Source organism: Purpureocillium takamizusanense, chromosome 14, assembly GCF_022605165.1.
Source record: "Purpureocillium takamizusanense chromosome 14, complete sequence".
NCBI classification, from domain to species: Eukaryota; Fungi; Ascomycota; class Sordariomycetes; order Hypocreales; family Ophiocordycipitaceae; genus Purpureocillium; species Purpureocillium takamizusanense.
In genome coordinates, this window is record NC_063081.1 from 62363 (window position 1) to 75707 (window position 13345).

General features: G+C 56.4%; 8 protein-coding genes across 10 annotated transcripts; 3 read left to right on the forward strand and 5 right to left on the reverse strand.

Moving 5' to 3' along the window:
- Positions 1-367: 367 nt before the first annotated feature.
- JDV02_010715 (uncharacterized protein) lies at positions 368-2276 on the reverse strand. Its single transcript, XM_047992472.1, has 4 exons — positions 2166-2276; positions 1551-2093; positions 1363-1497; positions 368-1266 (listed from the first exon to the last, which is right to left on the reverse strand). Exons 1-4 carry the CDS (start codon positions 2223-2225, stop codon positions 526-528), a joined length of 1479 nt encoding a protein of 492 aa, XP_047848486.1. The 5' UTR covers positions 2226-2276; the 3' UTR covers positions 368-525.
- A 224-nt stretch (positions 2277-2500) lies between these two features.
- On the forward strand, positions 2501-4574 carry JDV02_010716 (uncharacterized protein; the record flags this gene model as incomplete). Of its 2 annotated transcripts, XM_047992474.1 has the most annotated exons (6): positions 2501-2806; positions 2943-3143; positions 3197-3303; positions 3360-3534; positions 3606-4014; positions 4078-4574. In XM_047992474.1, the coding sequence occupies exons 3-6, from the start codon at positions 3289-3291 to the stop codon at positions 4505-4507; spliced, it is 1029 nt and encodes a 342-aa protein (XP_047848488.1). In that variant the 5' UTR covers positions 2501-2806; positions 2943-3143; positions 3197-3288. The 2 variants fall into 2 exon arrangements, with proteins under 2 accessions (XP_047848488.1, XP_047848487.1); XM_047992473.1 differs by having other exon boundaries at positions 2501-3143; positions 4078-4507.
- Positions 4575-4866: 292 nt separating this feature from the next.
- Positions 4867-6485, reverse strand: JDV02_010717 (uncharacterized protein; the record flags this gene model as incomplete). Its single annotated transcript, XM_047992475.1, has 3 exons — positions 5932-6485; positions 5766-5871; positions 4867-5709 (listed from the first exon to the last, which is right to left on the reverse strand). The coding sequence occupies exons 1-3, from the start codon at positions 6111-6113 to the stop codon at positions 4867-4869; spliced, it is 1131 nt and encodes a 376-aa protein (XP_047848489.1). The 5' UTR covers positions 6114-6485.
- A 215-nt stretch (positions 6486-6700) lies between these two features.
- On the forward strand, positions 6701-8778 carry JDV02_010718 (uncharacterized protein). Of its 2 annotated transcripts, XM_047992476.1 has the most exons (2): positions 6701-6984; positions 7085-8778. In XM_047992476.1, the coding sequence occupies exons 1-2, from the start codon at positions 6908-6910 to the stop codon at positions 8310-8312; spliced, it is 1305 nt and encodes a 434-aa protein (XP_047848490.1). In that variant the 5' UTR covers positions 6701-6907; the 3' UTR covers positions 8313-8778. The 2 variants fall into 2 exon arrangements, with proteins under 2 accessions (XP_047848490.1, XP_047848491.1); XM_047992477.1 differs by having other exon boundaries at positions 6701-8778.
- Positions 8294-9712, reverse strand: JDV02_010719 (Glutathione transferase). The gene is made up of 2 exons (XM_047992478.1): positions 9247-9712; positions 8294-9148 (listed from the first exon to the last, which is right to left on the reverse strand). The coding sequence occupies exons 1-2, from the start codon at positions 9439-9441 to the stop codon at positions 8591-8593; spliced, it is 753 nt and encodes a 250-aa protein (XP_047848492.1). The 5' UTR covers positions 9442-9712; the 3' UTR covers positions 8294-8590.
- A 138-nt stretch (positions 9713-9850) lies between these two features.
- On the forward strand, positions 9851-10893 carry JDV02_010720 (uncharacterized protein). The gene has a single exon (XM_047992479.1). It carries the CDS (start codon positions 9986-9988, stop codon positions 10865-10867), a length of 882 nt encoding a protein of 293 aa, XP_047848493.1. The 5' UTR covers positions 9851-9985; the 3' UTR covers positions 10868-10893.
- A 282-nt stretch (positions 10894-11175) lies between these two features.
- On the reverse strand, positions 11176-11741 carry JDV02_010721 (uncharacterized protein). Its single transcript, XM_047992480.1, has 2 exons — positions 11514-11741; positions 11176-11441 (listed from the first exon to the last, which is right to left on the reverse strand). The coding sequence occupies exons 1-2, from the start codon at positions 11692-11694 to the stop codon at positions 11263-11265; spliced, it is 360 nt and encodes a 119-aa protein (XP_047848494.1). The 5' UTR covers positions 11695-11741; the 3' UTR covers positions 11176-11262.
- A 273-nt stretch (positions 11742-12014) lies between these two features.
- JDV02_010722 (uncharacterized protein) lies at positions 12015-13164 on the reverse strand. Its single transcript, XM_047992481.1, has 2 exons — positions 12622-13164; positions 12015-12549 (listed from the first exon to the last, which is right to left on the reverse strand). Exons 1-2 carry the CDS (start codon positions 12849-12851, stop codon positions 12204-12206), a joined length of 576 nt encoding a protein of 191 aa, XP_047848495.1. The 5' UTR covers positions 12852-13164; the 3' UTR covers positions 12015-12203.
- Between the last annotated feature and the right edge of the window lie 181 nt (positions 13165-13345).

Sequence of the window (13345 nt, forward strand, 5' to 3'; positions counted from 1 at the left end):
CTGCACCATATCGAAGGCCAAACCCTTTCAATTTGAATATACTAACCCAAATTCGTGGAAAATTAAGTACGAGGCGAAGGATTATCGCTGCGCTCCGGACCACAAGGTAAGTGAACAACCTCTGTTCCCAAATGCGACAAACACCGTCGCTTTGAGGTGGCTAATGACTTCTCTCTCTTCAACGCCGTAGTGCTCCTCTGACTGGCAGCGAAAGTACTGCCAGGTCTCTAAATGCAGTGGGAAAGAGGTGGTTAAATGCGGCCTCACTATATATGAGAGGGGTATTGATGGATAGAGTGCTTTGCGTCAACAGGCAGGCAGAGACACTAAGCTGCAACTGCGTGCTTCACGCCTGACATGGACATGTCTGTGTAAGAGTGGTGTTTATATGTTTGTTAAACAGCTCTATCAAGCAAAATTGGCTATGGGATATCGCGAGACCCTCGCGGCATGATATGCCGGAAGTGAAGGGCTCGCTGCTGCATACAAAAAGCTCCATCCGGAGCATTCGAGAGCGACCCTTACTTATCCATAACCAAGACGCATCAGATCTATTCCGCAGCGTGAAGCGGGTCCCTTCATGTCTTTGATGTTCTCGCACCATTCGCATTCGCGGCGCAGCCCACGATGACGGAAATAATCTTGTAGAGCCCATTGCGTCGAACAAGTGCCTTGAGGTCCAAATGTGCCATTCTCGATTCCAAAGCAGTATTCCAGGCTTTGACATAACTTTCGTGCCAAGTCATCCGCGTACGATTCTATCGAGGCCAACACAATTGAGCCCTGCACAGCGGCATCTGAGAGCGATAAGTGGCTCCTTTTGGCATCCAACATGTCAAGTCGCGATACAGCTTCGAGAATCTGAAGCATGATCGTAGAGCAGAATACCCAGGTAACGGCGTCAGTAATTGATCGGAACTTGAGCGAGAATGGAAACAGCTTGTCCGGATAAGCATCATCTGCGGGATTAACCAGTCTAGAAAGGACCGGGTATGAGAATGAACCCGATTCCACCTTGTTTTGGTAGCATTGCCGCCAGTCATGGAGCTTGTGGAAATTCTGGAGGAGCATTTCGCTATAGTCATGCGCTCGAAAGTCCCCTTGGGGGAGCCCACCAGACAGGAGCTGATGTGTTTCTTCCATGATCGCTGGTACCTCTGCGACAATGTCGAGAAGCCGTGGGAAGGAGGCAGACGACTGGGCCGGGCCAATGAGCTCTCGCCACCTCTGTGGCGCGAGGCTTAGAGAGCACCTTCTTGCAATGGCCTGGATGATCTGTCGTGGATATGGAAAGTCGGTCAGTCACCGGGAGAGCAAGTGAGGCAAGCTCGACGCGTTTGGGGCGGGGCCTCATGTCCATACACATATAACACAGAGCCGCACGCAGAGGCTTCGCCAGCTCGCTGATGGCACGTCTGGCACGCCACGATGCCTCAGGAGCTCGGATATACCCTGTGCGTGTGCGCGCCAGCTCTGATCCGTCGAGAAGACAAACAGCTACGTTGTAGTTAGTCATCCGGGCCATGAAGGCGCGACGACGGGGCCGATACCTCACACGTGGACAGAACGACAATTGCGGCCAGCGTCTCATCATTGTTACTGCCAAGATCGTGTATCACCTTGCCGAGGGCGTGGTTGTACAGCCGCACAGTCTCGTCGTAGGAAATGCTCGTCTCCCCCGACAGGCGTACCTGTATGGCGCACAGCGCCAGAAGTGCGTGGTCCAGCGCATCGCTCGGTCCGGTCATGCCGCAGACAGCCTTGGGCCACGAAAACGGCGTCGGGTCGCCACTGTCTTCCATGACGTGCGGCTGCGGCAGGTAGATGTCCTGCAGAAGGATCAAGGCCTGGGCTCTGACTTGAGTGATGTCATAGGCCGCGCCCGAGAGTTGGAGCCGCATTTGACAGAGCGAGTGAAGCCATCTTGATGATGCACAGGATCCTCGCGGGGGCCGTACTCTTGCGATGGCGGCAAGGGCAGTGGTATCGGGCTGTGCAGGGGTGCGGTTGACCCAGATTGTCGGCCGCTCGTAGCCTCGGCATCGGATTCCGGCTTTGGCGCATCTCAGGCAGAGGGGCGCCGTAAAGTCACACTGATGAAGAATGCCGGTCAGATCGCTATAAAGAGAGACGGGAAGGGAGAGCATGTGTCGCGCGGTCCGCACCTTGACGCGACGCCGCTTGCAGTCAAGGCAGGCTTTGGACTTTCCCGCAATACCGACCATGGTCGACGGGCTCTGCGCCGATGCGTGCGCGGTGGTGTTGGAGGACAATGCAGTTCCCAAGTTGATGAGCATCCTCTGGGGCGGCTCGTACGGGGGCAAGGGGGGGAACGTTCCGCGGCAGAGACAGGAAGGGGTGCGCGCCGGGTGGGCTAAGCCGGATGTAGAACCAAGACGCGAGCACAACGACAGGGCTGTTGCTCCACTCTTGACTGCTGACATTCTGTCTGCCGTGGACCGTGGACGCTTGTTGAAGAGTCAGAGACCCTTCTTCGCGCCCCATCTCCAGTCTGCGGCCGTATCATCCGACGACCGAAGATGCCGCTAGGTGATCATGAATGTTCCCATAGCGGAGACTGCCGGCGGCTTAAACTCGCCTGGGCACCAAAGCTCGAAACTCGAAACAGGGGATGGCAGGCGAAGATGGTGGTCGACAGCACCGGGTCGTGATTATACTGCCGTAGCTACCACCTACCTGTCCTGCGCCGCCTCGAAAGGGCCCGCATTTCGTCGCTAACCGCAAACGGCACCATTTCTCGAGCATCGACTCTATACTGCAACTCATGTTGCTGTTGCTGCAAAAGGTAGATGGGGTATAAGAACAATGCATCTTGACCACCCAGCAGGTCCGGGAGTTTGCTCATGCAGCTCGTTGTTCCATCTATCCTACCCTCCACTACCGCGGAGAATGAACCGAAACCAACATGAAGTCTACACCAGAATCCCGCTCATGCTCATCGAATGACGGCGAGAAGCAGCAACAAGGTCCACAAAGGGCAGACGAGGAGAAGGCACAACAAGGGTCCATCGCTGGCTCCAAGGGCGCAGACCTGGGACCCCCTCCAGATGGCGGGCTTGATGCCTGGTTGGTCGTTGTGGGGGGCTTTTTCACCGTCTTCGCCAGCTTCGGATGGATCAACTGTATGCATGTTACTCGGACCAAACATGTACAATATTCTTACAGCACGCCACAGGCGTTGGCATATTTCAGGACTACTACCAACATAACCAACTGGCATCGTACTCGCCAAGCACTGTCGCCTGGATCTCCTCAACGGAATCTTTCATGCTCTTCTTTTGGGTGTGTATACACGACGTCTTGCTTCCTGTTGCGCAAAATTAACAGGCCACGCGTAGGGGCCACTCGCCGGCAAGCTGACCGACGAGTTCGGACCCCGTGTCCCGATCCTAATAGGCTCATTGCTCCATGTGTTCGGCCTCATGATGACGTCCCTCTCCAAGGAGTACTATCAGATCATCTTGTCGCAAAGCATCTGCAGCGGGCTGGGATGCTCGTTCCTCTTCTACCCGTGTATGCCTTCTTTGGCCCCTCCCCCTCCGCCCCAGTTGGGCAGGCCACCATGCTAACGCCACGTCACGCAGCCATCACTGCACTCGGCACCTGGTTTCTGAAGCACCGCGCCCTCGCTTTCGGCATAATTACCGCTGGGTCCAGCATCGGTGGTGTTGTGCTGCCCATCATGGTGAATCACCTCATCGCACGCATCGGGTTTGGCTGGGCAATGCGAACCACGTCGTTCGTCTTCCTCGGTCTGCTTACCATCGGAAACTTGACCATCAAGTCCCGGCTGCCGCCATCTCGGAGGAAGTTTCGCCTCGCCGACTTCGTGACCCCATTCTCCGAGACCCCCTTCTTACTGCTAACCATCGCCTCCTCCGTCATCTACCTGGGCGCATTCTTGCCGTTTAACTTTATCATCGTTCAGGCCAAGGCAGAAGGAATGTCGACCCAGCTGGCAAGCTACATGGTTCCCATTGTCAATGCAGCATCGTACGTACACCACCCCCCGTCCCTACGCCTTGTCTTGGTTGTATGTATACCGACTGCTTGCAGAACCTTCGGTCGCATCATTCCCGCGCATTTCGGCGACAAGTACGGCGTCTTCAATGTCATGATTCTCATGACGATCCTGAGCGGCATCTCCATTCTCGCAATTTGGCTCCCAGCGCACTCCAACGCGCCGCTCATTACTTTCGGCGCCATCTACGGTTTCGCGTCGGGCTGCACGCTGTCCATCATTCCCGCCATGGTGGCAACCATTTCGGACGCGAGCAAGCTGGGCACGCGGAATGGCTCTTTGTACGCCTTTGCCGCAATCGGCACTCTGATTGGAAGCCCCATCGGAGGCGCCATTACCAACGCGCAAGGCGGGCAGTTTTCCGGGCTCATCGTATTTTGCGGAGTCTGCCTTCTCGTTGGGGCTGGCGTCACAATGATGTCCAGGCATGTACTGGTTGGCCCAGTGCTGAAACAAAAGGTTTAGACCGCGCATACAAAACATCAGAATAGCATCATAGAGGCGCTGGGATATGGTCAGATAGAATTTTCACACTTTATAGGTTTCGCAAGGGATGGAATTAGCCAGAACATTACGCAGCGGTCATGTAAATCAGTAGAATAGAGCCGATGAAACTAGAGCTAGAAAGCATTTTTTAGTCAGTATGCCTACATTGAACCGCTGCTGAATGTTCGATATAAACACGCTAGGTGCATCTCGGCTTATGCAGGATCGGGCTCCGCCCGCTTTTAAAGAGTGTCGCCGGATCTTGGAAAATCTACCCATTAACGAAAACAAACTACCGCCTCGTACTCGGACAATGCACGTTTAGCATTGACGCCTTGCTAACTGACCCTGTCTGTTGTCTGCTTGATCCAGCTCGGCCGCTCGGGATACTTCCATTTGAACCGATTCGGCCGCTGTATGTTGTCGTCCATCAGGTTTGCAATGCGGTTCATGTCTGCTCTGTTCCATTTGCCGCGGCCGCCAATCTCATCCCGCTCTTCCATGAGAGCTTGATACTGGCGCCTGCCTTCGGCAATCCTCTCTTCCCAGTCTGCAAACCCGTGCTGCGCACTTTGACCAACTTCATCCCAATCGTAGCCCTCTGGATCTGGGGACCCATAGGCGCAACTGCAAGAGAAGTAACATATCCATCGGACCAGCTCCGCTTCTGTGGGCATATTGTCGGTGATGGGATGATTGTGCAGGAAACTCTTCATTCCCACCATCCTGCATCGAGGATGGACACCTTTAAACGCAGGGCACTGACTCTGGTCCATGACAAACGTGTCCCACTCTAGGCCGTTGTATTGAAGTCTTAGGTAGCAGTCGTCGGGGAACCAGGTGCCCTCAACGACAAACACCAGGTCGAACGTCTCCAAGCACGGCTGCTGGACGGCCTTGATGGGCGTAGCTACCTGTTCCTGGATCTCAGGGGTCCAGCCGTCATACGTTTCGCAGCCGATGATTTTGACCAGCAGGTTCCTCAAGTTTGGCAACTTGGAGACGAGCTCCCATACCTTTTGGTACTCGGTCTCGCCCTCTTCGGGCCGTGTCAATGTTGTTCTGAGGGATGTGACAGCATTCATGTGTACAGCTGGCGTGATGTCAGACCATTTTCGAAGAAGATCAGCTTGTATGCTGATGGTGAAGCGGCTATAGACGTGTTGAATGGTCTCGATGTACTAACGCTGCGTTTCAGTAATGCAGGGTCGGCCAACGAAATGTGGGCGCAACTCACGAGCTGGCGACATGCAAATGGTAGCCCAAGAAGGTGTGCCGGTTCCTCAAGGCTGTCACACAAGGAATGACTGTAGCCTTGCCTGCAGTCCAGATCATCGATGCACCTGAATCACAAGCTGGTTACCGATCGTATCATGCGAGGATCTTTCTAAGACAGGGCATACCGGTATGCCTGGCAATGAACTTGGCCGGCAATCCAGGCCCTCCAGATATGAAGAACGTTTTCGTCAAAGGCATAATCGTAGATGGTCGAGCGCACCTCTGGAGGCAAACGGAAGAATCCCGCCCCTTGATGAGGGCTATCGAATTTCCTGGATGACAGGCGCTCTAGCATCGACATTGCCATCGCGGTTTCCGTTCAGAGTGAGGACTGTTCTAGCCGGCGAAATGTACTTTCAGGCTGTCTGTGAACCGCGACGGGCCGTCGTGGAGCTGAGGGTGTTTAGGGGCGTCGTATCTCTCGTGTTTCCTGCCCCGCTTTTCATATTCTCAATCTCAAGGATGCACGTATGCTTCTTGAGTACCTAATAAACCTCATCTACAAAACCCATCCTCATGTTGGTGAAGGATGGCGGCTGAGCGCCAGCATCGCAGGCTTTTTTGTCGGGGCGGAGTAGCAGGCGGTCGCCGCACCGGGAACAAAACGTGGGCGCGTCTGCCTCTTCGCTGCACTTTACTGAGGGGTCATGAAGACCACATGCACAACGCGTCCGTCAACGGGCTCGCAAGGGCAGACGAAGTCATTCAATCCGATGAAGTCAATCCTGCGGCTCCCAGGACGGAAGGTCGGTCCGGTCGGTGCACCCCTAATAATGATCCTCGCCGCGCGGAAGTACGGGAGTCGAGCAGGATCACGCGCTCGGTCACATGATGCGAATGTCACCCTCACTCATCTCACTCGCATTCTGGCGAAACCCCCGAAACCCAAATGCTGCCGCAGCCTACTAAAGTGCCGGGGTCAGCCAGCTCGCATTTCGTCACGTCGCAAATCCGTCTTTTCCTCCGCCGAAGCGATGTCAATCGATTAGATGCCGTTGATGGATTCATGTTGACGTGCAGAACCGTCTTCTCTGCGAGGTCTGGTGCTTCGCGACAACGGGTGTGATTGCCCCGCCTGGCCCTGCCAAAGTCACCCGGTCAATGGCTGGAAACCTGGCCGCCGGCAGAAACATGCAATCCCGTGGGGTCAAGGTGAAGACTGGTTGTGCAACCTGCAGGTCGGTTCCATGGCCTGTCACCGCTCCGCTCCGTGTCATGCCAGGCACGAGCATCTCGTGCACTGCCGAGAGTCCATATTTTGCTCACGCAATGCAACAGAACAAGAAGGGTCAAATGCGACGAGAAGAAACCGTCTTGCCAAAGATGCGTCAAGACAGGCCGGACGTGCGACGGCTATGATTCTCCCTTCAGAGTCTACACCGGCCAATCCATCCACGGCGGTGCCCGTGGTGGTGGTGGTGGTGGCATGAAGAAGCCACTGGGCGCTGGGAGAAGACCCGCAGGCTCTCCCAACTCGACCGAGGTCGCGCCTGAAGACATCGCCCTCCTCAACCGTTACTTCTCCACCAAGACCATGTTCGACGTGAGGCTTGGCTGCGACGACGAGGCCGAGAAAATCCTGCAAGCCAGCCTAACTGATCCGACAGTACGACACGCCGTCTCATCTCTCAAGGCTCTTCGGGAACATCTCGAGACCTCTGGGGACGTGCCGGCTCCGGCTCCGGCGGCGCAGCAAACCACAGGCTGCGGCTGGGACTTTGGAGTTCAGAGATACTGCATGGCTTTGAAGGGTGTCGCGTCCAGCCTGTCGTCCCCGGGCGCCCAGGCCCTCAAGTCGGCATTACTTTGCTGTCAGATCTTCATCAGCATTGAGCAAGTGCGTGGGAACTATGGGACCATGACCCAGCACATCATCCAGGGGCTCGGCATCATCCACGAGTATCGAGCAAGACCAGTCCTTGCTACTACCGGCAAGTTGATGCCGGCATACCCTGCCCAGCTACCCTTGCTGGATGTCTTTGTCATCAAGCTATTTGCTGCCCCTTGCAAGTTTGCGGAACCTCCAACACCAGCCGACAATGAGAGCCAGACGGCGGTGTCCTCGTCGTGCACCCTATCGAGAGAGCAGGAGCAGGCGGTTGAATCTCGACGCAATTTTCGTACCATTGTACCCAATATGCGGACAGCGCTCACAAAGGTTGCCGCATCGACGCTTGAATTCCTCGACAAAGCGTCCAGCGTGGAATCGGCCGAGACTGCTCTTGGGCTAGTTTCTGAGAAGGAGTCGCTGTTGAAGTCGTTGGAGTCCTGGGTCGTTGAACCCGAGCCCGTTGTCACGGGCGCAAGACCCCCAAGGCCCGAGCCTCTTGCATTGTCCTTCCTCCGCCTCTTTCATCAGACACTGAGAGTCATCCTCGTGGCGACACTGAGATCCTCGCTAGATGCTCGCGCTGAGTTGCGGACCGAAAACGCCAAATTGCAGCGCATAGCCGATATGATCGATGAGAGGTTAAGGGCATGTCAAAAGTCCACTTCGCCCAGCTAATGAGACATGAAGACAACGCACGCGCACTACGTGGCGCCGGGCTCATGCCGATTTGATACGGTAGCATTCTCAACACATGGTGCTATCTCTCTTTCGCGACCCTTGTCGCAATTTGGCAGGCTACCTTTTCCACCGGCCGCGGGCACACGACTCGCAGTAGCGTCCTGCTGAGGCTGTCGCGGGTCCTCCTTGGCTCCCTCCGACGGAGGATACACACCAAGAACTCTATGAGAAAGTGCCATGCATGGCCGCTGTAACTCGTCCCTCATCATCTACCACTACTTCCCTGCAGCCGCAGCCGCTGCCGCAGTTATGGCATCCCTGTCAGCCGCCAAGAGCTTCTTAATGGCCGGTCGATTCGTAACGCGATCCCACCAAGCGCTCACAGCTCCGCGCTCGAGGATCACGTCCCCATACCCGCACGCAAAGAGCCGTTGTATCAGCGGAATGTAAAATATGTCCACGAGCGTAAACTCCCTGCCGGCCATGTAATCCCCGCGCTGCAAGAGCCGACGCTCTGCGACATCGAAGAAAGCCTCCACAGATTTGAGCGCACTCGAGACGACGGCCTCGTCGACATGCAGCCCGATGAATTTTTTGGCAAACTTCTCAAAGGAAATCTTGCCCGCGGGGTCGGCGAAGTAGAACATCTCCTCCGACTGCGCCTGCTCAAACAGCGCCACAGCATCGATGTCGGAGTCTGCCGGCAGCAGCGGGAATGAGTACTTCCTCGTCAGGTACTTGCAGATGGCGCGGCTCTCGTACAAGGTGAAGCCGCCGGGGAACGTGACGACGGGGACCTTGCCCCAGGGGTTGCGCTGCATGTTTTCTTCGGACTTGACAGGGCGGGTCGACGTCAGCTGTGAGACTCGGCGCTTTTACAGGCGCTGAGAAGGGAGGGCGGGGGGGAAGGGGCGCATGTCCTCACACCCACCTTTTGCTCGCGCTGTGCGAGGTTGAGGAGCACGACCTCGTAATCCGTGAAACCACCCTCAGCGAGCGTCAGACGGATGCGATCCGCGTTGGTCGAGCCACGGGCGCTGTACAGAGTAAAGGACGGCATCTTGATTCTGGAGCGGGGCAATAGCTGCGATGCGGTTCTAGGGCTGTTGGCGATGGCCCTCGACATGTGCGCGGATGGCGCAGTTCACTTGGGGGACCCGGTCGGCTCTTGAGAGAGGTTGGAGCGGGCGGGCGTCTCTGTATATGTGAGTCGGGTCGAGGGCCACATGCACCGGGAGGGAGGGGAGGGGGTGCTCGCAAGCAGTTGAGCGCATAATTACATCAAAGGCTGTTGGTCAAAGGCAGTGAGACGGCCACTTACACGACATGAAGCGTGGTTGGCTGGCTCGCTCACGCTGCCGAGTTGAGCTGGCGGCAGAGGAGGGGGGAGGCGTAGGGGGGGGTCCCGGCCGGCCGGCGTCGCGTCTCGGCCTTCGGGCCCCCCCGGCCAGAACCCGGCCGGCGCCTTACCCTTTCCAGCGCACGGAGCGAACCGACCAGTCAACAAGCCGCCTGGACGCATCCGCCTCCAAAACCTTAAAAGTAGCTGGCCTTGGAGTTGCGACTCACCCGGGAGTTGAGTTCGAGGGTTGATGATCAATTGTTTGATGGTGGCGGCGCGTCTGGTCGGTGCAGACGGGACGGATTTGTAAACTGGCCGGAGGAAAGAGATGTCCGGACATCCGTCCCAAGTCGATTGCGTGACCCCGTCGAGTTGGGTTCAAGGATCCGTGATCCCGAAGCGTCGGTCAACTGAGATTGACGTTCTTAAAAGCGCGTTCGTTCCCTCGCAAGAAAGTCCAGGACTCGGTCTTGCAAAGCACAATCTGGGACTCATATACACACATACACCCTCATCACGTATTGACAAAATGCACATTCTCCTTCTCGGCGCCACCGGCCGCACAGGCAAGCATGTCGTCTCCCAATTACTATCCCAGGGCCACACCATCGTGGCCCTCGTCCGCGCCGAAAGCAAACTCGTCCCGCAACCGGGACTCACCATCGTCACCGGCACGCCGCTCTCCAAGCCAAACATCCGGAGGGCCGTCCACGCGACCCCCGGGCTCGTCCCCTCCGCCGCCATCATCACGCTCAACACGGTCCGCGCATCCGACAGCCCGTTCGCCGCTCAGCTCTCGCCGCCCAGGTTCCTCGCCGACTCCACCGCCAACGCCTGCGCCGTCCTGCGGGAGGCCGGCGTCGCGCGCGTCGTCGTCATGTCCACAGTGGGCGCGGGCGACTCGTGGGCCAAGCTGCCGTGGCTGAACAAGGCGTTCCTGGGGTGGACCAACATCCGATACGCGCTCGAGGATCATAACCTCGTCGATCGAGAGATTCGATCCACCGAATTGGACTGGACGCTTGTTCGGGCGTCTAGGCTGGAGTTTGACGACGCGAAGCAGAAGACGGCCCCTGTGCAGACGCTGGATGCGACGGGTGCGGGGATGCGCATGGCTGATAGCGTGAGCGTTGCCAGCGCGGCCACTTTTCTCATCAAGGTCGCTGTGGAAGGGCTCTTTGTGAAGCAGGCGGTGGTTATACGGGATTGACGCCGTCACGGATGTTGCGAACCAGTCTGGGACTTTGCTTGGATGCCTGTAACGATAGAGGATGCCAAGATATACAAGCCTTCATCTTATTTCAAGTTCTCGGATCCAACACCAGCCCCGTCTCTATAAATTGTCAAATGCACCCGAAATACGAAGATCTGAGAGTTTATGCTCTTGGCATCCAATGGGTCATTGTCATAATTGTCCTCTCAGCCGCAGCGATACTCTCCTTGACAGCACGGTATGCTGATCAGGTATGACAAGTGTTCCCCAAGCACACACTGCACCAAGACATTACCATCATCCACGCACTTCTCCAATACAAGGAGAGACTCTAACAAGCAAAGGTACGTATTGGTATCGCTCACAATCACCTCCCGAGGCAGACCGGCCAGCTATCCGACATGGTCGGCGGTTCTCGGCACCGACTCGAGCATCTTGTCGAGCTCGCCGCTTTTCTTTAGGGCCCGCAGCTCACTGTTGCCTCCAATCCGCTGTCCATTGATGAAGATGCACGGGACCGTTCGTTGGCCTGTCATTTGCTTCAACGTGTGGTGGAGAGCTGATCCGCCAGCTGGACAAAGTTGTGTCAGACTCTTTAAAAAAAAAAGGGGGAAAGACCTTGCCAGGCAGTGAGTTCACGAACAGGTAATGTCGACATCAATGCACACGTGTTGGACGCGCTTTTGCTTGAGGATCAGCTTTGTGGATGCGCAGTACGGACAGGTGACCTTGGTGAAGGCTATGACTGGGTTCTCGGCGACGAGCCGCTGTATATGCGCCTCGACCTGCGGGTCGTTTTTCGGTGTTGAGAGGCTTGAGCCCATGGTCTTGCAATGCGGATGGGAGAGAAACGCCTTGAGAATGGCGAGACTCCATTTATTAAGGTGTTGAAACAGTCGGTTGCAGGCACGCACAGGGAAGTGACGTCAGGCGATTTTGCCCGTGAAGCTCGGGCAGCAGGTGATCAATTGCGCTACGTACGTACTACTGTAGTTAGTTCCCCAGCACTCAGGTGCACCAAGAGCCAGACTAGCGGGGAACAGTGAACCCTGCATCGTCAGCTTACACTCCAGAGTCCAGACATTTCTCAGACAAGGGCTCTCCTGCGACGTCTGCCGTGATCGAATGCAGACGGATAGATTCGAGCACGATAAAAAGATCTATTTGTCTTGGGTTGCCAAGGAGGGCAGATGCGCTGCATTAAACGGATCTCGGGCAACAAGGCAAGGCAGTAGTACTATACATGATCGTCCCACGCTCAAATAGGTATCCAAATTCACCATGGGCCGCCGACCGCCGCCGGCAGACAATGGAAGCCACAAAACTACATGTACTAGGCCAAAACCTCGAGGTCATCGTTATACTTTTGCATCGCCAGCTCCGTATGGCAGTTGCCGCACAGCCAGCGCGTCTTCTCCCACCAGTGCTTGCGGCCCGGAAGAGGCCACCAAAACACATTCATAAACTTTTGCTTGCCCTCGCTGCGGCACTGGATCTGCGTCTGTGCCGTCTGTCCGCACTTAGGGCAGTCGATCCACTGTGGCTCCGGGCGCAGCTGTCGAAGTGGGACGACGACTTGGCGCTTTTTTTGTGTGTCGCCGCGGCCGCCTGTAGAAGGCATGATGATGTTGCTTCCTGTCGAGCTTGTTGTTGACGATTCTTGGCTCGGCATCGATGGCCTGGAAGGGTCTCAGTCAGTGCGTGCGCGCCAAGAAGGAATGGCGGACGGATAGTAGTTATGGCCTACGCACTTGGAAGAGGGCCGAAGATTCGACGTCGCGTACTGTTGTTCCTGGCTCGCGTCCATGACCGATATGCGGCGCAGGAGAGAACTCAGTTCTACACGAGGCTTATTGTTTCTTGGATGCACGATTATTGGAGCTGTCGGATCGCGTGATCGGGTGAATGCGTCGTCTTCGGTCTCATCCAAGAGAGGGACACAAATCTGGCCATGCGTGCGCCGTTTTATAGGCATCTTCATTCAAGTCTTGCCTTTCTTGCTGACGGCCTCATCAGTTCGCTCTCATCAACCGCGGCGATGATGCAGAATGATGACGTTCTCGTGGCTGAGCCCTGATGATCGTGGCTGCCCTGGCACTGGCTGGACCCTGCTGCCGAGCAGCGTTTCAGTGGGCGATGACAGGACGCGGGGCAGGGACGGGACCGCTGATCGTCCGCATTGGGTTGCACGCGCCGCTGGAGGAGGGGCGCCATGAGCTTTCTGAATCATCGTCGAGGGGCACCAGCGGCGCATCGGGCCCAAGATGGAGGTATGCGGTGTGGATGAAGTCAACCTTGCAGGGCTGACCCCTTTGACACGTATTACTACGCGGCAGAGCCAACTTTGGCGTCAATTGTAGGGTAACCTGAAAGCAACGATACCAAGGCTGAGAGGGCTGCCAACTTTCTGGCGCTGTTGGGCGGTTGGGGGGTGAGCTCCGCCTGAGGCCTTGGGGGGTTCTGCTTTGAGGCCAG